Genomic DNA, 23,426 nt, shown 5'->3' with positions numbered 1-23,426 from the left:
GACAAGCTACTCTACTGAAAGCTACAGGGTTTTAGATTATACTCTGCACCACAAACACGTGCAGTTAACTGGTCTGTAATGGAGAACTACCAAGCCAAACCAATGTGCAAAACTAAAAAAAAAAAAAAATTGTCGTTTAACAGAAGCCTCTATCGGAAACATTCTGACACTCCTGTGCAGCAAGAACCTTCCTACGGCCTCTGACACCCGACACCCGCGTCACTATCGGGAGGATGCAAAACTGAGCGAGCAGAGACTTTTAAAAAAAAATAATTAATCATTTTTCCCTAATGCAATAAATTACAAAATTTCAATAAAAGCTGCATATAAAAAAAAATTTGAAAATGAATTTCCCTTTCATGCCACAAACTATTTTACGAGGCAGATTTACATTGCTAGGCATAGATCAAGTCTTCAAAGCTTTCGGAAGAAAAGTAATTCTGAATTTGTTGTAAAAAAATAAATAAAAATGTAATATATAGTGCAGCTTATATTTATAGATGGGTAAGTGCTATTGTCAAGTGGAAAGAACACAGAGTACTGTGCAAGAGATCAGATAATATATACATATAATCTATACATATAAAGTTCTCTAAATTCCTATTTTTATTGAGGGGGGGGGTGGGTGCCATCAGTCATTTATCATTTTTCTACAGTAAAACCCAAGAAGGACCAGAGAAACACTTTATAGCGGCCCTTTATGTCGTACATCCAACAAGCTATTAAGGGTTTTCCCATTTTTAGAGGAAACTTACACCCTACTCTTCTTATTTTTACTGGGGACTTCTGTAATATGAGAGACATGGCTGTAAGTGCAGCCGGCACCTGATTGGATGGCAGCGATACTCGTCCAATCAGGAGTCGGCTGTCATTAGAGCAGTGATGGCTAACCTGTGACACTCTAGGTGTTGTGAAACTACAAGTCCCAGCATGCTCCGACAGCCATCAGCTAGTTGTCTCTGGCAAAGCATCCTGGGGCTTGTAGTTTCACAACACCTGGAGTGTCACAGGTTAGCCATCACTGCATTAGTCATTGCATTGTACCCGTCCTCTAACTCCGCTCCAACAGAGGTCCCCGTATATGTAAAGGAGAGAGGTATGAAATATGCAGAAAGTGACTATTTTTCCTCCTCCAATTAGCATGAAAAAAAATAACAGAATATAATTTCCACACTATGTATCATCTGTCTTCTCCATATATGTAGAAGCCATGAAGACCAATGACAAATATGAACATGTAATACTCAGTACTGTGTGATCTATCACCAGATCAATATATGAAGACAGATTAATTGGGATAATTATAGCAATGGGAGACATCTATAAAATAATTTCCCCGTACAAGATTTGTGTAATATGGATTACACAGCTAGCATCCACCCACCAAGCCATATTTCAAAACTTTATTACGTCTGCAAGTATGGGTGTTCTCTACAAATTACACATATGCTGTTTGTTTAGATGCATGTTATGCATTGGTATTGTAGCAGCAGAAGCATCTGGATTAATTGCACAGTCATTGTGTGCTGTGTATTTCATAGGTGTCTTAAAATAGTAAATCTGGGAACCTTACTGGCCAGGCAGCTGGTAGTAAGGGCAGACATCAAAGGGTTTTGCTCACGAATGCAAATGAAAACATAAAAGTTGACTGAAAAAAGGGACTATGATTGCTGTGCAATGCATCATGAAATGGTTTTGTTTTGGGGTTTGTTTTTGTTTAATTATTATTATTATTTTATGGTCGTATATGGAGGGATCAAGACATCCGTCTCATATTTCTAGACAGGAATGGATAATTTTAGCCTACAGATGCTATAGTGGCATCTATAGCCTGAAAGAGGGTACTGCACTCCATTAATTATTTACTAAACAAAATAAGTCACAAACATATACTAGTTTCTAATTAAAGTGACAATTTATACATTAATTAAAAACCCAGTTATAATAAAAGCTTAACATTCAGCAGGAGGGTTTTACACAAACCCTGATATTAAAGGGGGTTACTGGGAAGCCCGTGATGTAAGCGGATCCCAAAATTGATTGCACGGAGGCACGAGGTGTTGGAGACAGCCCTCGTTCAAGCATTGTGTCAGATACATCCCATGTCCAGCTACTCTAACAACTCCCATCCGATACAGCCTTCATTATATTGATGTCTCTTATTAGCCCTGTGAGACCAAGGAATCAAGGACACCCGGAAAGTATGACAAGGCGACAACAGCTGGAGAGTAGCTTGGGTGGAGTCCATTGAGCATTTTCGTTTTAACTTTATCTTTATTATAAAACGTTTTCTTATAATTACCTTTGGAGACGAGATAGATAGATATTGTATCATTACTCTGTGCAGGAAAGACTCTCCCTGTCTCCCCTACACCCCTTATAGGCCTCACCGCATGTGTAATATCTTTCAAACTTTAGCAGATCATAAAATTATGTCAAATTTTAATGACACAGATTTCCGTTCCATTTCTCAGCTTTTAGCTGTCACTGTGTAAGAGGTTTGGCTCTTACATCCATTTGCAAACAAACTAAACAGAAATTAGTCTGTTAGTTTCCTGTTAAGAACTGCAAAAGTGCACAATGGCGGCACCATCGCTGCTTTGAGACATCAGGCGCTAACATTCGGGTACGGCATGTTTTCCAGGAAAGCGCCTCACATTGCGGGACAGGACGGAGGTGTCCGCAGGATACAGAGGTTTGAGAGCACAGACATGAATCAGCGGCAAGAGAGCATCAACACACAAAAACAAAATTTAATTTTGGAAGATGATGTTTAAAATGACAAAAGGGGTGGATGGGGGGGGGGGGGGGAGGGGGAGGGAAAGGGGACATTTCTAGAAGCATTCTGCACTTTTGCAGACTGGTGCACAACATTTTACTTCCTCCAAAAGGACTTAATTTATTTATTTATTTATTTTTTGACATCTAAAACACATTTACAGGAGTACCCACACATCTGCAAAGCCAGCATCAGATTTACTGGTGGTGGTGGACTTGCTTGCACCTTTAAGTGTCATTGGCAGTGAATAGACTACACAGAGAACCAATGCAGGTCTGCACCTTTTGCGGTCTCTGTCAGTCGGTCTCTCTCTCACACAGAGAAGGAATATTTCCAGCAAAGATTAAACTACGCCCCTGCAAAACAAACCCCCCTTAAAATAGAGAAAACTGTCCCCCTAGGAGTTTGAATTTTTGCAGGATCCAACTTTTCAAACTCAAGTTTGTTCCATTATGTTTAGAAGACCGGAGGACAACAAAGATCAGATAAATCGAATGCCAGGAATGCACCCTTCTGAGTGTTAACAGAGAATTAGAAATTAACAGACATTATGTTCAGCTTCTAATGTTGCGCAGACATCTGTGTTAAAGATATTATGCATATTTGACATGAATCAACCACATCTTTAGCGATCTCTTTGGTGCCTACTAAGTATGAACGTGGGTTTGGCTGCCTATAAGGAAAATATTAATCTATGCATAGGTATTTTAAACTTTTTTTTTTCAATAAGATTAACAAGTTCTTATACTTAAAAGGACACACTGGGCTTCATTAAGAATTTCACTGGAAGCAGATGGCAAAATTACTTGGTTTTGTACCAGTGCGCGATGTTTGGTCCAACCAGCTCATATCAACATTCCGCTCTCGGGAGATTTGTATGCAAAAGATCGCCAAGGTTTGCGAAAATCTCAAGAGGATGAACCGTGTGAAAACGTACACATCCCTTGTCAATGTCCAGCCTTCGAACACATTAGAGACATTACTTTCATTAAAATGAATCTTTTCAATTGTTCTCCTGAAATTTAACCTTATTTCTCATTTAGATTATGATAAGTGAGGGGACATCAGGACTGTCTTTTCTGACCCTCCACACGGCAAGCAAAAGTCCCTAAAAATGTTCCCTTTCCAACCCATTTATCTCATTTCGATAATCTGACTCAGAAAAGCAAAAACATTCCACGTTCAGCTGTGCGGACCGATGGTGTTGCTTCCTATATCTGCTCCTTTGCAAATGTCACCATTCCAATTTGCAGGCCTGCGCCTTTTGAGGAAGAGCTAGACGCAATTCTGCAAATAAAGCTTTCTGGGACCCAAACAAAAAAGCAGGATATTGTGAAGCTCCTCGGCTGTTTGTGCTTTGGATACGAAGCCTAGAACCTCTGCCTACTTGTAAGGGCAAAATGTGGCTTCTCAGAAGATGCAAGATCAGCCAATAAGATAAACTGAAAGTGTCACATGACCACAATTTATAACCAGGACTCTAAAATAAACTGGTTTTAAAGCAACGTTTTATAATATTATTCCATTAACTTTACATCCTACAATTCTCTAGAATGCTTTTAGAAATCAGTTTAGCAGAGGAATTATTTTTCTTCGGAAGGAAATGCAAATGTTAAAAGATTTACCAATGAAGCAATTTCTGACTGTTTTAAAGCAGCCCGAAAACATAAAAACAAAAGAGTTTATAGGCCTTGCTCAAGAATTTATGACCCAACTAACGGTATTTTTATACACTACATTGATATATATATCCACACATATACAGTGCACTTTATAAATAAACATGAGCAGTAAATGCATTTGTTAGGCCGCGCACAGAATTAGCCGCTACTTTCGTCTGCAGTTGAGAGAGATTTATGTAACACAGGGCCCATAAATCAGAATCTATCCAGTAATCAACAAATTTACATCTCTGTGTTAAGACTGGAGAATTTAAAGATGGTCATTATTATTATTCAGTAACTACAGACCTCAATATATTGAGCGTGGGACACAGAATTTCCATAAATCATAATTCGCACAGAGACGGACTTTCATGAGCACAAGTAATAAATGGGTTAGTAATATAATTTCTAAACCCCATCTTTACTTCAACTTCCTGAGCTCACGCCTCGGGCATCGGAGATTCCAGAAACATCTTCCATGCGATACACATAGAAGCGTCATGCATCATGTACTCAATAACACCAGATACAGAGCATGAAACACACAACACATTGACTTCTATGGTATCATTGTCGCCTTGGTGCCGACAGAATACTTAGTATGAATTTTACTGCAGATTCGTGCAGCATTCTTAATCTGTTCATGTGTGGTTTACCATTCACTGAAATGTGGCGCAGGTTAACATGACAAACGCATCTTCCGAAGCCTTCTCTAGTGTATACACTATATGGACAAAGGTATTCAGACACTTGACCATTACACCAACAGGGGCTGTAGTGGCATTATATACAAATACATATACTTTAATATGGAGTTGGTCCCCCTTTTGCAGTGATAACAGCTTCCACTCTTTTTGGAAGGCTTTCCACAAGATGTTGGGAGCGTTTCTGTGGGAATTTGTGCCCATTCATTCTGTAGAACATTTATGAGGTCAGACACTGATGTTGGACGAGAAGGTCTGGCTCGCATCTCCGTTCCAGTTCATCCCAAAGGTGTTTGATGGGGTTGAGGACAGGGCTCTGTGCGGGCCAGTCAAGTTCTTCCACACTGAACTCCTCAAACCAGGTCTTTGTAGTCCTTGCTTTGTGCACTGGGGCACAGTCATGTTGGAATAGAGAAGGGCCTTCCCCAAACTGTTGCCACAAAGTTGGAAGCATAGCATTGTCCAAAATTACTTGGTATGCTGAAGCATTAAGATTGCCCTTCACTGGAGATAAGGGGCCTAGCCCAAACCCTGAAAAACAGCCCCATACCATTATCCCTCCTCCACCAAACTTCACAGTTGGCATAATGCAGTCAGGCAGGTAACGTTCTCCCAGTGGCAGATCCAGGGGGGGGGCGATCGCCCCCCCCTAGCAGGGGCTTGCTGCCGGCGGCTGCACACTGTGCAGGTCCGTTCGGCAGTGATAATGTGCTGCCCGGCTGCTCCGATTGTGTTTTAAACACAATCAGAGCAGCGGGACAGCACATTATCACTGCCGAACGGACCTGCACATACTGCAACCTTAGAAGTTAGAAAGGAGGCGGGGCTTAAATCCCCCCCCCCTAATATCGCCCGGGGTAGAAAAAAAATTCTAGATCCGCCCCTGCGTTCTCCTGGCATCCGCCAAACCCATCTGACTGCCAAACAGAGAAGCCTGATTCGTCACTCCACAGAACACGTTTCCACTGCTCCACAGTCCAGTGTCGGTGGGCTTTACACCACTTCATCCCACGCTTGGTATTGGGCTTGGTGATGTGACGCTGCATGCAGCTGCTCGGCCATGGTAACCCATTCCGTTAAGCTCCTGCAGCACAGTGTTTGTGCTTACATTAATGCCAGTGGAGTTCAGAACTCTTGAGCTGTGGAATCAGCAGAGCGTTGGCAACTTTTACGCAACACGCGCCTTAGCAGTCGTTGAACCCGCTCTGTGATTTTACATGATCTTCCACTTCGTTGCTCCTAAACGCTTCCACTTTCTAATAATATCACTTAGAGTTGAACTTGGAATATCCAGCAGGGATGAAATTTCACGAACAGTCTTATTGCAAAGGTGGCATCTATCACAGCACCACGCTGGAAGTCACTGAGCTCTTCAGAATGACCCATTTTGTAACACAAATGTTTGCAAATGGAGACTGCATGGCTAGGTGCTTGATTTTATTGAAACTCTCAATTCAATAATCAACAGGTGCAATATATAGTGTATGTACATATAGGACATTTTGCAAAACCATTCATCTTTTGTTCACCCCCTGTGCGAGGGTGAATTGTCCACTTTTAAATACCCTACTCTGAAAATCTTACTGAAATATAACAGAAAGCCAATAAAACATTTTGAAACTAGAATTGTATTTAACAGGCATGTTTGGAATTGTCATATTAATAACAATAATATTATTCATTATAACATTACAAGCTAAGGTATCATTTTATTTTCAATTGCGCAACATTTTACAGATGTAAACAGTTGCCACAATTATATTTATGTTAAACACAGTAATCTTTTTTTTGCGTGTTTGATGATGCAACAAATGTTTGATTTCTGTATTGACACACAACAGGATGATTATTTTCATAGCAGTTTCCAGTGCACACAGAACATTGCACCTCAGAAGTAGCTCTCCGATCCTGGCTCTTATCCAACAGCAACATGTTCAAATAACGCTGCCAAGCAGAAAGTTACGCTCGGCCTTCACAAACATCAAGAAAAGACTTCAATGTGGGAAAAACATGAAGCACTGGAGTTAGGTAAACACACCAGCAAAACCGCATGTTACAATCCCATTGGATGTATGGTGGAGTAAGGAGAATTATCGCCTTGCGCTCAGCAACGTTTGTGAAATACTGAGCTGATTATAAAGGAGATAACTGGAGTGTTTGTACATAATTAAATATGTCCACCACACTCTCTGCCCCGCCTCTGCTGCAAGTGGGAGGAGCTTCTCTCAGAGCAGGCAGGGAATGACTGACAGCACTGCAGAATATGATATCACAGTAAGGCCACGTATCCACTAGAACTACGCTAGCAATCAACACTAGAGAAAACACAGGAATCCAACATGTATTTATACTAGTGTTTGGGTTTGAAGGAGCCATCGTCAGTAATCCGTCATCGTTGATCCCTACATTTATATACTTCTGCTATCTAAAAACAATATATCTACCAAACAGAGTACGGTCATAATCTAACTAAACCTGCGAACTTTCTATGCCTGCTGCATTTTGTGGCCATTCATCCGGGGCTCTTGTCCAGAACACAACGCTCAGGACATGTTGCACTGCGATTGGTCAATACATTTATAACTAGCATCTGAAAGCTCAGAGAATGGGGGGGGGGGTGTAATATAATGTGTCCTTTAACCTGAAGATCTCTCCCTTTATTAGCGGTGATCAGGGTAAGCCGATAGACCTGGATCCCATGTTGAACTTGATTAGCTGTCTTTTGGGGGCCATGCATGCTGCCTTTTAGAGCAAAGTTGTTCTAAAACATTACAATATTCAATAAAAAATTAAAACATATAATCCAAAATAAAATGAGTGATAAATCATGACCTGAAAATAACACAATAAGCACAGTCCAAATTCATGGTGATGCCTCTGATGAAACGGCTTGCACACGCCGAGAAACGCTTCAGGCAGTGAAAGTTTTGATCTCTTGGAGAGAATCAACTATTTGTAACCCTGGGGTTGAATATTTTTTTCATGCACAGTTCCAGGTGTTTCAAGGCTCATTTGTTGGCTCACAGTTAGATTACCATCTCCCCGATTCATCATACAGGCTGGAGGTACGGATAAGCACCGTACATACTGTATGGAAATTATGTCTCACTTATACCGTTTTATACCTTAAAGTTGATACACACACACAGCTGTGCAGACTGCCCTTTGAGCCTGATGATACAAGTTTGCCATCCTATCATCTATATACAAGTCGTTTGACATGTGGACTAGGTCTTATAATTAACTTATTCCATATTAGCAACACCATGAATTTGGACTTGTGTTATTTTCAGGTCCTGATTTATCACTCATTTATATAGGATTATATGTTTTTATTGAATATTAAATTGTAATGTAAGGATTTTAAATTTACGCTCCTTCCTGTTTTCTGCGATTCATTGTTTTCTACAGGTTCCAGAGCCTGTTGTGAGAGCTGCAGCTTGATCAATTTATTTTAGGTTTCTAAGCGCCCCTTTACTGTTTTTGTTTGTTCTAAAACAGCATGAATGAGTCAAAAATCGTAGCAAGTCTGGGCGCACACACATTTTACAGCGAGTCATCACAAAAGGGAAAACAAAAAAAAAAAAAAAAAAGATGCCTATTAACATGGGGATCAGAGATGCATGTGCTCACTGCATGTTAGATCCTCTCAGCCTCCATGTGCAGAATACTCACCAGAAAAACTAATCAGAGGCGCTCATTCATCTGGACATTATTAAAAGGACTAATAACCTTTACAACCAAGGCCCTACAAGGCCAACTAACAAATTGCATCAGCAACAGCATTAAAAACGTTGACAATTGAAGTGAATAACATTGATTATCTCGTTACAATGACACCTGTCAAGGGATGGGATATATTAGGCAGCAAGTGAACAGTCAGTCCTTGAAGTTGATGTGCTGGATGCAGGAAAAATGGGCAAGCAAAAGGAACGGAGTGATTGTGATAAAGGTCAAATTGTGATGATTAGATGACTGGGTCAGAGGATCTCCAAAACGGCAGGTCTTGTGGGGTGATCCCGGTATGCAGTGGTTAGTGCCTACCAAAAGAAAGGACAACCGGTGAACCAGCGATAGGGTCATGGGCGCCCAAGGCTCATTGATCGCGTCTGGTCCAATCCTACAGAAGAGCTACTGTAGCACGAATTGCTGATAAAGTTAATGATGGCTATGATAGAAAGGTGTCAGAACACACAGTGCATCGCAGCTTGCTGTGTATGGGGGCTGAGTAGCCACAGACGGGTCAGAGTGCCCATGCTGACCAGGTCCACCGCCGAAAGTGCCTACAATGGGCACGTGAGAACCAGAACTGGACCATGGAGCAATGGCAGAAAGTGGCCTGGTCTGATGAGTCATGTTTTCTTTTACATCGTGTAGACATGTGGCCGTTTCTTTGACATCTACCAAATATTATTGCAGACCAAGTACACCCCATCATGGGAACGGTGTTCCCTGATGGCAGTGGACTCTTTCAGCAGCATAATGCACTCTACCATACTGCAAAAAGTGTTCAGAAATGGTTTGAGGAACATAACAAAGAGTTCAAGGTGTTGCCTGAAAATTTCCCAGATCTCAAGCTTATCGAACCTCTTTGGGATGTGCGGGAAAACAAGTCCGAACCATGGAGGCCTCCACCTCGCAAGATATAGGACTTAAAGGATCTGCTGCCAACGTCTTGGTGAAAGATACCACAGGACACCTTCATAGGTCTTGTGGAGTCCAAGCTTCGACGGGTCAGAGCTGTTTTGGCGGCATGAAGGGGACCTACACAATATTAGTTTTGGTTTTTAATGTTGTGTCTGATCGGTGTATATGTAAATACTCTTAAATAACTCAAATTAGCAGGGCTTCTTGTTTGGGCTGCCCCAAATATAGTGAGCCTAGAGGAATACCGTTCTAGTATCCAGTGCGCTGAAAACCACTTGAACGTCGACTCTTGTAGACCAAGGCTCTGTGCCGGGTCAGTAACAATCCAGCAAATGGCGAAAGCCAACGGAGACCTTCCACATTCAGCTTCCGGCCTGGTGGTGGTCAATCTGTGGCCCTAGATCTATTGTAATTCCATAAGGTCTTTGGCTGATACAGGATGCTGGGGCATATGGTTCCACAATAACTGGAGGAAGACAAAGCAGGTACTGTACATTCCAGATAGACAGGAAGTTGGAGTCAGAGATACATTGAAGAGGGTGCTGTTCCTGAGAGCTTACAATCTATTACACAAGCAGAATCACATTTATTTTAACCATTAACCAACATAGTGTCCCATTACATCTATAAAGTACATACTCTCCCGGTGAGCAATGCTCTCCGTCATCATAAAGCCACGACATAAGTAAGGTAATTTGATGCATGCCTCTCAGGGAATACGTTATTTTCATTTTGGCCGGCAATAAAATGGAATATTACAGATGTACAACTTCCATTTGGCACAGGTTCATCATCAATGCAGAACATTTCCCGTCAAACGCACGATAGGCGGAGTCATAACCCAACATATTTCATTCCCCTACGGCACTCGACGGGTTTTAATATGCAAGACGGGAACTAAATGAGAAGTTTCCCTTATCGTAAATAAAATTCAAAGATTTTATGCAATCCTCAGTAAAGTAGAATAAAAAACCACAGGGCATTGGCGGGCGGCCAGAGAGGACCCTGTGCCTCGCGAAGGACGAAATATGTTAAGTAACTATAACAAGAAAACAAACCGCTGAATAAAAGCAAAGCATTGAAAGCAATTTCCGAACAAACATTGTATTAAAGTGCTGAATTTATACATGTGTTTATGTGAAGGAACGCAGGCTGTCAGATGTCCTCGTGTCTATAGATTGAGCATTTTAGAGATGAGAAGCGACTCTTACAAACCAAATGTATAATGTATTGTGTCAGCTCTGCAACACACAGTAGGAATCTTACTACCACTGTAAAAGAAACAAGAACAATCTGCTTCAAGGACAACATTAATTGAGGGTATAATTCAGCAAGAAATGCGACACAAACCAGTGGAATTAAGACAACAACAAAAAAAACGACAACTATACTGGGGTACTTCACACAAACACCCCTTAAATCACACAATCAATCAACCAGGATGGCTTGTAATCCATAACTGTAACTAGGAGACTGCAGGAAGGTATGTAAATGTAGGATATGTACCTTACTAGGGGGGCATCTGTTCCAAAAACTGAGCGCTGATGTTATTTAACAAGCAGAATGAATGCATTATGTATCACGCCATTGCACTTTTATTTTTCACTGTGGAAGTGTTTAAACATGCACAAATAGTATGTGTGTACCAATAACCCCTGACCCTGTAAATACAAGTCTTTAATATTATATACTTTTATCAGAAACATTCATGGAAAGGTTCAGGAGCCTCTTAGAATTGATTGATGTATTCTGGATGGGAAACATTTGTTCAAGTAATTAAATACAAAAAAAAAAAAGTAAGAAGCACATCAGGTTTTCTGTTTTTCAGAAGAAATGATACAACTACAGCAAGGATCTTTTTTAAAGAGGATTGCAGATGGTAAAATTCAGTCCTTTATCAATGGCAAATGTATCTGAATATCTGGCATGGAATGGGGAATACTAGACATGTTTATAAAGGTACAAAGACATTTTTTAGCGTAGGAAACAGGAGCAGCGTACTTCTTTACAATTATGCCGTCTCTGAAGTTTACAGCGCAATTTGCTGGATATAATGTTTACCTTTCCAAGGCAAACTCTAATTCCCAGGTATCCCCCCCTCAGCCGAGAGGCCCCTGGCAGTGACTCACAACCTAGGACAATCATCCAGTTCTGCACGAACACTTGATGGGAACAAATAGAAACCTGAACGGTAGGCTGATGTCATTTATCAAACATTATTCTCTAGAGACATTTACAAGATGGGCTCAAACCAACACGATTAAGATTGAATGGCCAAGAATCAAAAAAAATCGAAATATAACGGTTTCACAAACGGGTAGAAAAAGGATACAAGATTTACCCAATGAAGACAGACATTCACACCAGCTGATAAGGGAGCACGTTGGCGAGTATGGATTATGTGGATTATAGACAAGTTATCTACGGGTAGATCAATATAGTGTATTATCAGATACTCTTACAATTAAGATAGATGGACAGTGTGTTAGCAGAGATATAAAAAAAGGTCCTAATGAAGAACCTTATTACATTTTTTAACTAATGATCATCCAATTTGACCAGTTTTATTTTCTTTAACCAAGAAACATAAGATTCCATTTTTTCAACCACTGTCCATATATTTAGATAGCATCCTACTTCCATTGCTTCATTTATAAAAGACATACCTCGAGTCCATTATAAAAGTATTTTGTCTGTTGGGCTGGAATTCTTGTATTGGTCACATAAAATATGTTTCACTGTGTTATATTCACTAAGGTATCTTTATAACCAATTGTAATTGTTATTTATGGTACAAAATTTAGAATGCATTTTTCGAGACCTTTTAGTATGAATGTGGCCCAAAACATTGAGCAATGGGATTAATCTACACCCCTGAAGAAAAGCAAGGATTTAATCATTTGCATTTAATGCCTACTTTGGAGTGAAAATCATTCTATCAATGCAGCCTATAGTTTTGATATTTCGACTGTACAACGTAGATCTAAACAATGTTGAATAATGACGTTAAGCAAGAGGTAATTGCAATAGATCTCGAAAACAGGTCATTTAATGGTCTATGTAACTGTACTGAAAATTAAAATGGGCGTTTTGAATCAATTAAGATATTAATTTCCTATTAGAAGGTTTTCATTTCAAACCAAGGCGACCGTCATCACATCTTATTAAAAGGGCATTACAGGTTTTCCTAAAGTGTGAATGCAAACATGGTTTTGGATTGCAAATCCGGTTAAAACGGACAATAAAAACATTAAGAAATAACGAGCTATGTGCAGAGCATTGCCGTAACAAGAGTATAATGTCAGGATTCAGCCGGTTTCTATGAATAGCAATGCAATAGCATATCACAAACTAAACACCTGCCAGATTACAGTCATATTTGTAAACGGCTCTTACAATTTTCAGTGTTGGCGGGAGATATTTGCACCCATTAAAACCTATAATAATTACATCAAATTTGTTCAGTGCCAATATTTTGGTTCCATGTCTACACCGACCACGGCTTTATCTGTTTAAACAAGCAGCGGACGCTGTTAGCCAAGAAAAGTAAAGGAAATGAAAAATAAAGCAGTGTTTCTGTAGCTCAAGACCTATGAATCATTAGATCTATGTGATATACAGTCCAGGGAACTATCCAATAAACCCAGGAATACAAACAGGTACACTGGGGGTGTTGGGCGAGAGGGAGATTTATCAAGCATTCTAGAAAGAAAACGTGGAAGTGTTGCCCATAGCAACCAATCAGATCCTAGCTATCTCTTTCTCGACTGTACTAGATAAATGACTTTTCCTTTTCATCATCATCATCATCATCATCATTTATTTATATAGCGCCACTAATTCCGCAGCGCTGTACAGAGAACTCATTCACATCAGTCCCTGCCCCATTGGAGCTTACAGTCTAAATTCCCTACTATAGACACACACTCACACACAGACAGACAGAAAGACAGACAGAGAGAGAGAGAGACTAGGGTCAATTTTTTTTTTTTTTTTTTTTTTGATTGCAGCCAATTAACCTGCCAGTATGTTTTTGGAGTGTAGGAGGAAACCGGAGCACCCGGAGGAAACCTACGCAAACACAGGGAGAACATACAAACTCCACACAGATAAGGCCATGGTTGGGAATCGAACTCATGACCCCAGTGCTGTGAGGCAGACGTGCTAACCACTACGCCACTGTGCCGCCCCATAAGGTTTCATAAGGTTTAATAAATCTATCATTGCACTTTATTTTAAAAAAAAAAATACTTTTTATAACGGAGAATGGATTTTAAGATAGAATATGACACATTGCTGAGTTCAATTGCACTTTTATGCTTGTGTTTATATTTGCGCCCCACGTGTAAAAAACATCCATTCACTAACTTGCAACCTCTCTTGCAATTTAAGCAACCTAAAATCTAATCTATCCAACACCCCCTCACACACACACACACATACTCCTGCCATGCGTCCACCTGCAGCTCATTGGGTATACATGTGTATAATCACATACTTCTATACTCCATTATTATGGAATATGAATAGGTGTTAAGCTTAGAGGACTTATCAAATTAACACGTCCTCACAAACAGCAATCTCGGCAAGTAGCTTATCAAGCTACCCATGCAGAACCGAGAGGTGTGATTGAATATTTACGGAGGTGTATACAGAGATCAAATCATTGTCAGAGCAGTACAAATATCTGGCTATTGATCAGGCTGCTGGGTGTGGTCTGCAGATAACAAGGGTCTCCGACTTGCACAAAACCGCGTTTCATCAACTCTACAATCTGTCATACCAGATTTCTTAGTTGTTTCATCTACATACTGGGTACAAACAAACTTCTATGAGTAACGTGTAAGCTATCTGGTCTGCATACGGGCAGAGATTACTTTATTTCTTGCATCCAAAACCCTGTTCTTTATCATCATGGAGAAAAAACTATTTAGTGACATGTAGTGTAAAATAACATTTAATAAAACATTTCCTTAAACAAAAATTAAACATGTTACAATTTGGCTTCAAATGACCTTCTCTCCTGCACGGGTATCCTTCAGGAGTTGTCAAGGTCCCTCCCACAGCTAGGAGACGCGTCCTAGTGTGAAGGATTATGGGTGATGTCATCGAGATCAGGTTCAGACGTAATGAAAATATATATCGGAGATGCAAGTAAGGGGGTAACACGCGCAAACCACTGAGGTCACTCGTGACCTACACAAAGGGCTTTCCTACATAGTGTTATTTTTTTCTTGATCCAACATAGTCCAAACCAGGAGGGAGAGCACCTTGGAAATAAGAACCGAAGTGTTCTGGTTATCAGAAACTCGCTGGGTTAAGTTCTCCCCCAAGATTGTGGGTTACAAGACCATCGGAATGCAAGAGAATGTTGGAAATAGTAGCAACTAAGTAGACAATTTATTGCACCTAAACAAGTCCATTAAACGCAGGCTGAGCTGGCACAGATCCCTATCTATCACACAAGCATGGTACGGAAAGAGCATTCCCATCAAGATAAATGGCCATACATTTCTTATCAGTGAAATGATATAGGGCAAACTTGAAGTGGAAATTGTCTGAGAGCAATTACGGTCCTCGGATGGTTTATAATCACAGTACTTGAAGGACGCAAATAAATCAGTTTTTCATCAAAAATATAAATTTCAAAGCGCATTTTTGCATACTGATGAGATACAGAAGGCGGAATTAAAAAAACGTTTAAAGTGGAAGACAAGAAAAAATGCAGAACAGAGACAGAGGCTGAAAGTGTAAAGCAATAAATCTGTTTCTGCTCGTCTCAGCGACTTATTGGACAGACAAATAGGGCCCACTTCTGGGATACTTACAGTTATGTGAGCACTGCGGGATCATCATAGCGATGTTGAAGTAATCGAAGCATATCCCACAACGCAGCAAGTCGTCTAGATCCTGCAAGATACATCAGAGCATCCACAGATCAGACAATTGGAAAGACAATAGAACCTCAAAACAACCGTGGTCCCTTTTTATAAAGACATTCCTGAATTATAGACCAAAGTAGCAGTCGTACAAAGACTGGACACTTCTTCCCTATAAGTTAATATACAATAGTTATTGCCTCGAGATTCCAAAAATATCATGGAGCCAAATCTAATAGCTACTACAACGAAATGCTAGAAGACTGTCCAACATATACTTCATATACTTTCAGTTTGTTTATACAAGGGCATGGACAATTATGTATAATCTGCATATAGCGCTCCCTATTTATATTGCCTTCATGAAACTTATACCAAAATTGTCATAACAATGACGAGTTAATTATGGCAAGAGAGACATACCAATTAACGGATATATTGAACACACATTGGTACCAAAGAATTAACCCAGTAATCTATGCTGGCAATTAAAGTCTATCCGTGTCCCCGGGGTACTCCACAGCATCAATGGGCGCACCTGGCCAAATTGGGCCTTCTAAGACTGAACGCAGGCCTATCCCTCGATTCTCACATCCAATCCTCAGACACCCTCTCCAGTCAGGTATACCCCACTGCCGCCAAGCCTACAGGTCAATCTTGATAGGCTGCATCTCCATAAGTACTGCTCCACACAGTGACCTTACAAGTTCCAATGGAACCCACATAATATTGATATAGGGCAGAAATTCCATGTTTTCCACGTTAAAGAGGCTGGTCTATTCATTGAGAGAGGTGGATATACAGTTCCGTAGTTTGGAGTGTTCTCCACAGGACAAGATGAAGGCCTGTACGCTCTTGTTGAAATAATCTTAATCTGCTGCCTTGTGCAAAAAAGTTATGTTCAGTTCCATAAATAAATTTAAAAATATACCGATCAGTAACAACATTACAACCACCTGCCTAATATTGTATATGTCCCCCTCGTGCCACTAAAACAGCTCTCACCCGTCCAGGCATGGACTCCACAAGACCTCTGAAGGTGTCCTGTGGTATCTGGCACCAAGACGTTAGCAGCAGATCATATAAGTCCTGTAAGATGCGAGGTGGAGGCCTCCATGGCTCAGACCGTTTTTTCCAGCACATCCCACAGACAATCGGTCAGATTGAGATCTGGGGAACTTGGAGGCCAAGTCAACACCCTGAACTCTTTGTCATATTCCAAAAACCATTCCTGAACAAGTTTTACAGTGTGGCAGGGCGCATTATCCTGCTGAAAGAGGCCACTGCTATCAGGGAATACCGCTGCCATGACGGGGTGTACTTGGTCTGCACAATGATTTGGTAGGTGGAACGTGTCAAAGTAACATCCACATGAATGCCAGGACCCAAGGTTTCTCAGCAGAACATTGCCCAGAGCATCACATGGCCTCCGCTGGCTTGCCTTATTCCCATAGTGCATCCTGGTGTCATCTCTTCCCAATGTAAATGACTCGCACACAACCGGCCGTCCACATGATAAAAGAAAACGAGATTCATCAGACCAAGCCACCTTCTGCCGCTGCTCCATGGTCCAATTCTGGCGCTAATGTGCCCATTGTAAGTGCTTTCAGCGGTGGACAGGGGTCCCCATGGGAGCTCTGATCTGTCTGCGGCTACACAGCAAGCTGCGATGTACTGTGTGTTCCGACACCTTTCTATCATAGCCAGCATTAACTTTTTAGCAATTTGTGCTACAGTAGCTCTTCTGTAGGATTGGACCAGATGGCCTTTGCTCCCCATGCGCATCAACGAGCCTTGGGCGCCCATGACCCCCTGTCACCGGTTGTCCTTCCTTGGACCACTTTTGGTAGGTACCCACTGCATACTGGGAACACCCCACAAGAAGTCTAGCTATCACATCAAAGATGCTCAGATCCTTACACTGCCCATTTCTCCTGCTGCCAACACATCAACTTCAAGAACTGACTGTTCACTTGCTGCCTGATATATCCCACCCCTTGACAGGTGCCATTGTAACAAGATAATCTATGTCATTCACTCCACTTACCAGCGATTTTAATGTTGTGGCTGATCTGTGCATTTATGTATATTTATCTCCCCCTCAGCAAGCTCTAGTGCTGCAGACCTAGCCTTACCACAGTCTCACATTACACTATGGGGGGAATTCAATTCCCCCCAGAACACCGCGGTAAGTGTATTACCGTTAATACGGTAAATTTCAAATTACCGTATTAACGGTAATTACTCGCACTATTACCATAATATCAGTAATAGTGCGCAGACCACGTTACTTTTTACAGTACCGCGGCCAATTGAATCCACCCTATGCATTCTATCTCAAATTAATTCCACATTTGCTATTCTCCTGCATTGCATGCTTCATATAGAAACCATATGCTCCTCACTAGTCTGTGTTTTGATAACTAATTGAACTCCTGTCTACTAACATGTCTACAGCCCTCTCTGTTTTCAAAGTGTCCTCAGTTTTGCATAGAACAGGAGGAAATTTAATAGTCCAATTTTTAAAAATGGAATTTAATTATGTTAAAGTGAATGCGTTACTGATATCTCTGTATTAAGCTTGCTGATACAATGTGCTCTTGATGGATACAATATTTGGGAGCATGACCTGCATTACCGTGGTAAATAAGACTCTGCAATTATTCCTTATTTTCCAATGGAAGCCACATGGACAGATTTAGATAAGTGGCAACACCAGGGGACTATCCACCTCCCCCTTAACCCATATTAAGGTATTTTAACAGTAACACCCCCTTTCTCTGCAGATGTCAGGATAGGGAGGTCTAATGAACACTTAAAATCAGCCTTGAAGCTCCAGCGCACTTCCTGCATTTCATTGTGGAGATTCACATGACAGTCAGGCCAAGTACACATGGGCCCGTGATTGCACGAAAAACCTCCAATCAGCCGCCATCCGTCCGTTTGGTCAGAGATTATGAGTGTGTGTTTAGTGACACAATGATCTAAATTTGTCCCAAAGTGCCGATCATCGTTTCATTTGGTTGGTCGTACTGTATAATATTTTCCGACCAATCACTGACCGATCATGTAGTATGTATGCAGTCATCATGCTCACGATCTCCATAGAGGTTACAGAGTCGGGCTCTTTTCAGCCGATGCTAGTGATGAATGTCCCGATGAATAAATGTAGAGAGTGCTGTAGAAGGAATAATTCATTTGTTCATTCTGAGACAGAATGTTTTATTTGAGAGTCACAGAAGCGAACGAAATTCGTTAGGACATATGGATAGTTATAACAAGGCTTTTTAATCAGTGTGACAATAATGAATGAATATTGTGCCGTCATTCACTGAAGACTAGAGGACCAGATGAAGAGCACAGATCTGAAGGTAAATCACGTCAGTGTGTATGGATGAATCATCAGACTGATCGGACCTTCAGTCATAGGTTCAATGGTTTAAGATAACACGTCGGTCAGAAAATTCTTCAGTGTGTAACTAGTCTTAGTTTGTACTCCGAATTCCTTATTACTACAATTAGAGTTAGAATGAATCCTGTGTGATGGGATGGGACATTGCTACTAAATAAATTCCCCCTGATGTCTGTGCTTAAACCAACATATTTAGCACCATAGCCTGATAATCCACTAGGCAACTTAAGCCCTGATTAACCCGTTTTTATGTATGTTATTTCTTTTTTTTTACATGAGGGATGAGGCCCAATCCAGTATCTTGCCTAGAGACCCATAGCATCTTAATCATGCTCTCTTTGCACTACCAGAGTGGTCATATAAGCAACTTAAAGAGGCACATATGAAATTAAATGCAAATTCCTGCAAGCCATGATTGCAGTTTGTCTGTCATAGGATTCCAGGTTATAATGGCTGACCGACCTGGCAGCCCTAGTCCTTGTTTTCAGCAGAGAAACGGGGTACAAAGCTACTTATTCACGGAACTTCTCAGTGTCCAGGCTCTGTTTGAACAGAGTTCAGGAGACACATCGGAAGTAAAAGAAAAACAAAAACAAAATGCAGATACCTAATTTAGGACAACTAAACAACAACTTTACTGTAGTGTTTTAATTAACTAATTTACGATATTTCTTTGTCCTGAAATATTTTAAGTCCCCCCCATCACTAAATTTCCTACAGTGGAAAAAAATTCACGCATTAAGACGCCATTTAATTTGAGAAATATATATAGCTTCACCTTTAGGGAAAAATAAGCTCGGCAAATAATCAGTGAACAGGATGCGTGTATTGATCTGTGCGAAATGAAAGATTACTCTGATATTGTACACTGGTAGAATATCAACCCACAGCCCTTAATGAACCAGTTCCTTCAATTTCTTTAAAGCCATACAAGAAAAAATTACTATCCTTGTAATAACACTGGCAGCTACTGAGGGAAGTAGTTGAATAATATGATGTTAGTTTTACAGGTTTAACTAGATGTATAAAGCTATAGGATATTGATCTGAATGGCACTGGAGACATAGGAAGGATGCTTGTTTGTTTGTTTGTTGTTCTTTTGTTCACATATTTAGAGCAAACAAGATCGATCAGGACACCAGGTGGTTGTTAAGCTTTCACTTGCACTGATCGGAAACAACATTAACACCACTGACAAGTGATGTGAATATCATGGATTATCTCATTACAACGGCACCTGTCATGGGGTGTAATATATTAGGTAGCAAGTGAACAGTCAGTTCTTGAAGTTGATGTGTTGGAAGCAGGAAAAAATGGGCAAGTGTATGGATCCGAGTGACTTTGACAAGGGCCAAATTGTGATGACGACTGGGTCAGAGCATCTCCAAAACGTATGGTCTTGTGGGGTGATCCCGGTAAGCAGTGGTTAGTACCTACCAAAAGTGGTCCAAGGAAGGAAGACCGGTGAACCGGCATCAGAGCCATGGGTGCCCAAGGCTCAACGATGCACGTGGGGAGCGAAGGCTAGCCCGTCTAGCCCAATCCCACAGAAGAGCTACTGTAGCACAAACTGCTGAAAAAGTTAATGGCTATTATATAAAGGCATTGGAACACATAGTGCATCGCAGCTTGCTGCGTAGCCGCTGACCAGAGAGAGTGCCCATTCTGACCCCGTTCACTGCCAAAAGCGCCTACAATGGGCATGTGAGCACCAGAACCGGACCATGAAGCAATAGAAGAAGGTGGCCTGGTCTAATAAATCCTGTTTTCTTTTACATCATGTGGACGGCTGGGTGCGTGTGCATCGTTTACCTGGGGAAGAGATGGTACCAGGATACACTATGGGAAGAAGGCAGCTGGCTGAGGCAGTGTGATGCTCTGGGCAATGTTTTGCTGGGAAACCATGGGTCCTGGCATTTATGTGGAAGTTACTTTGACACCTACCTAAACATTGTTACAGACCATGTACCCCTTCATGGCATCGGTATTCCCTGATGACAGTGGCCTCTTTCAGCAGGATAATGCACCCTGCCACATTGCAAAAATTGTTCAGGAATGGTTTTGGAAAAATTAAGAGTTTGGGTTGTTGACTAGGCCTCCAAATTCCCCAGATCTCAATCCAACAAGTCCGAGCCATGGAGGCCCCTTATAACGGCATATTCTATTAGTCACAATGTTCCTGCGAATAACGCGGCTGCACCCATTTTCAGGTACTATGCTATTTCAACATCGCAGATTTCTTCGCGCACCCTTTGGGCATGCTTTCCAACTCACCGAATTCAGGGTAAGTCTCCTGGATTCCTGGGAGACCAGGCAAGTCTCCCGCATCCTGCCCATCGGGAACCAAAATAACACGATTCAGGGTGAATCGTGCTATTTTGGCCCTGCCCCCCCCCCCGCCACAACAAAATGACAGTTTAGTGGCGAGGCTAAAATTACACACTTTGCCCTGCCCTCCTTCCACCACTTTGGATCTCTCGATTGACAACAACACAAGTATGCCTATGGGGGGGAATGAAGAGAAATCCATGATATTACAGCACAGCAGAATACCTTTGCGACCGTTCCAGAGGCACTATGCAACTAATTAAATATGACCCAAAGGATCTGCTGCTAACGTCTTCGTGCCAGATACCACACAGGTCACCTTCAGAGGTCTTGTGGAGTCCACGCCTCGACGGGTCAGAGCTGTTTTGGCGGCACGACAGAAGTTACACAATATTAGGCAGGTGGTTTCAATGTTGCAGCTGATTGGTGTATAATACAGTGTGTGTATATGTGCATTGTTTATTGTGAGACTAACAAGGGGTAAACTAAGTCTGTGGTGTAGACAGACCAATATGCAGCACCAGTTACCTGTGCAATGTACAGGCAATGGTGTGTGTGTATATATTATATATTAAATATATAAATATATATATATATATATATATATATATATATATACTATATTATATACACAATCATAAGCATGCACACACTATTAGTATATACACACTATTAGTATATACACACTATGCACACTGCCTGTACATTGCACCCCATGCTACACCCCTCCCTGCCCGTGCAGCTCCCCCATGTGTCTATATTGGGGTCTCTTACACCGCTGGGTAATGGGGAGGGGGCCTCACCTGGAGGCGCAGGTCCCGGAGGGCTCTGTCTGGATCCATGGTCGGTCCCCGCAGCAGAATCGCAGCCAAATCCCCGAATTTCCCGCGCTGCAATCTCCCGGGGATAAGCCCCGCCCATCCGCCCAGAGGGTTCTGGGAGTTGTAGTTGTTGGAGGTCTCAGAGGGGAGACACTGACTGAATGTGACAGAACACACACACACACACACACACATACATACATACATACATACATACATACATACATACATACATACATACATACATACATACATACATGCTTCCTGTGTACCATCACCTCAAATACATGTATGTCCACATGCAGCAGACTCAGGAACACCCAGCTGGGGAACTACAAGTCCCAGCATGTCCTGCAGCCACCCAGCATTTGTATTTTATGGAACCAGATCCCCCTGACCCTTGGTAAGTAGTTTTTAACTGTCCCTAATTTCACATATTTTTCAATATTAACCAACCGCACAAATAAAAAACTTTTTTTATTTTATTTTATAAATTTAATTATCATTTAAACTCCTATTTTTAGTGCATTTTGAATAAAGGTTACGTTTTGACCAGATTAGTATTCCTAGTAGTGCACCGCCATAGACACAATTCTTTTCTTTTTGTGGATATTATTTCACAATGACCAGAGTTGGAGACACAAAACATTACAGAAAGTCGCTCCTGTCCACTGATTCATAATTATATTAAAAATTCTCTTTGAATTCATCAGTTTAAAATGTCTATTCCAGGAAACTTTTTGGCAAAATATTAAAAACAATAGTAAATATATAAAAAAGTGAAAGATAACAAAAAATAAAAATATTGTGCTCACTTAAAATAAATAAACACTTATGTGACAGCCAGAATATTGAAAAGGAAAGAGGATTACAGTTCTACTCCATTATTTTTATAGTTCTTACTGTATAAAGATATGTCTCATTTCCAAGAAACCGTCAATTTACAGTGTGTATCCGCCCAGTCTTATATATCCCTTATGTTTTAAAACACGCTATCTCTTGGACGAGGAAATGGAAGATTGCCATATATCTTATTTATGTATCCAGATGTGTTGCATATTCAATCCTATACACCTCTTGCATTTTAAATATATATTGTTCTTACTATCTTATTCTTTTTCTCATTGGTAAAGTACACATTCATTATTTCTTATATTTTCTCCGTACATTGTGGATATATCAGTTTATGTTG

At 41.0% G+C, this 23,426-nt stretch overlaps 1 protein-coding gene across 4 annotated transcripts in view; it reads right to left on the bottom strand.

Annotated features, from left to right (window-relative positions):
• RAD18 (RAD18 E3 ubiquitin protein ligase) overlaps window positions 1-22,322 on the bottom strand; it is a 181,043-nt gene extending 158,721 nt beyond the window's left edge. For 3 of the 4 annotated variants that reach the window (XM_075183735.1, XM_075183736.1, XM_075183737.1), the window contains exons 1-2: window positions 22,217-22,322; window positions 15,623-15,704 (exon numbers count right to left, since the gene is read on the bottom strand). In XM_075183735.1, the coding sequence (XP_075039836.1) occupies window positions 15,623-15,704; window positions 22,217-22,255 (121 nt within the window). In that variant the 5' untranslated portion in view covers window positions 22,256-22,322. The remainder of the gene's footprint in view (window positions 1-15,622; window positions 15,705-22,216) is intronic. The other variant, XM_075183738.1, reaches the window with a different exon arrangement.
• Window positions 22,323-23,426: the final 1,104 nt, after the last annotated feature.

This window comes from Mixophyes fleayi, chromosome 8 (genome assembly GCF_038048845.1).
Source record: "Mixophyes fleayi isolate aMixFle1 chromosome 8, aMixFle1.hap1, whole genome shotgun sequence".
Classification (NCBI taxonomy): Eukaryota; Metazoa; Chordata; class Amphibia; order Anura; family Limnodynastidae; genus Mixophyes; species Mixophyes fleayi.
Note: the sequence above shows the minus strand (reverse complement) of the source record. Positions and strands in the feature narration are given on the sequence as shown.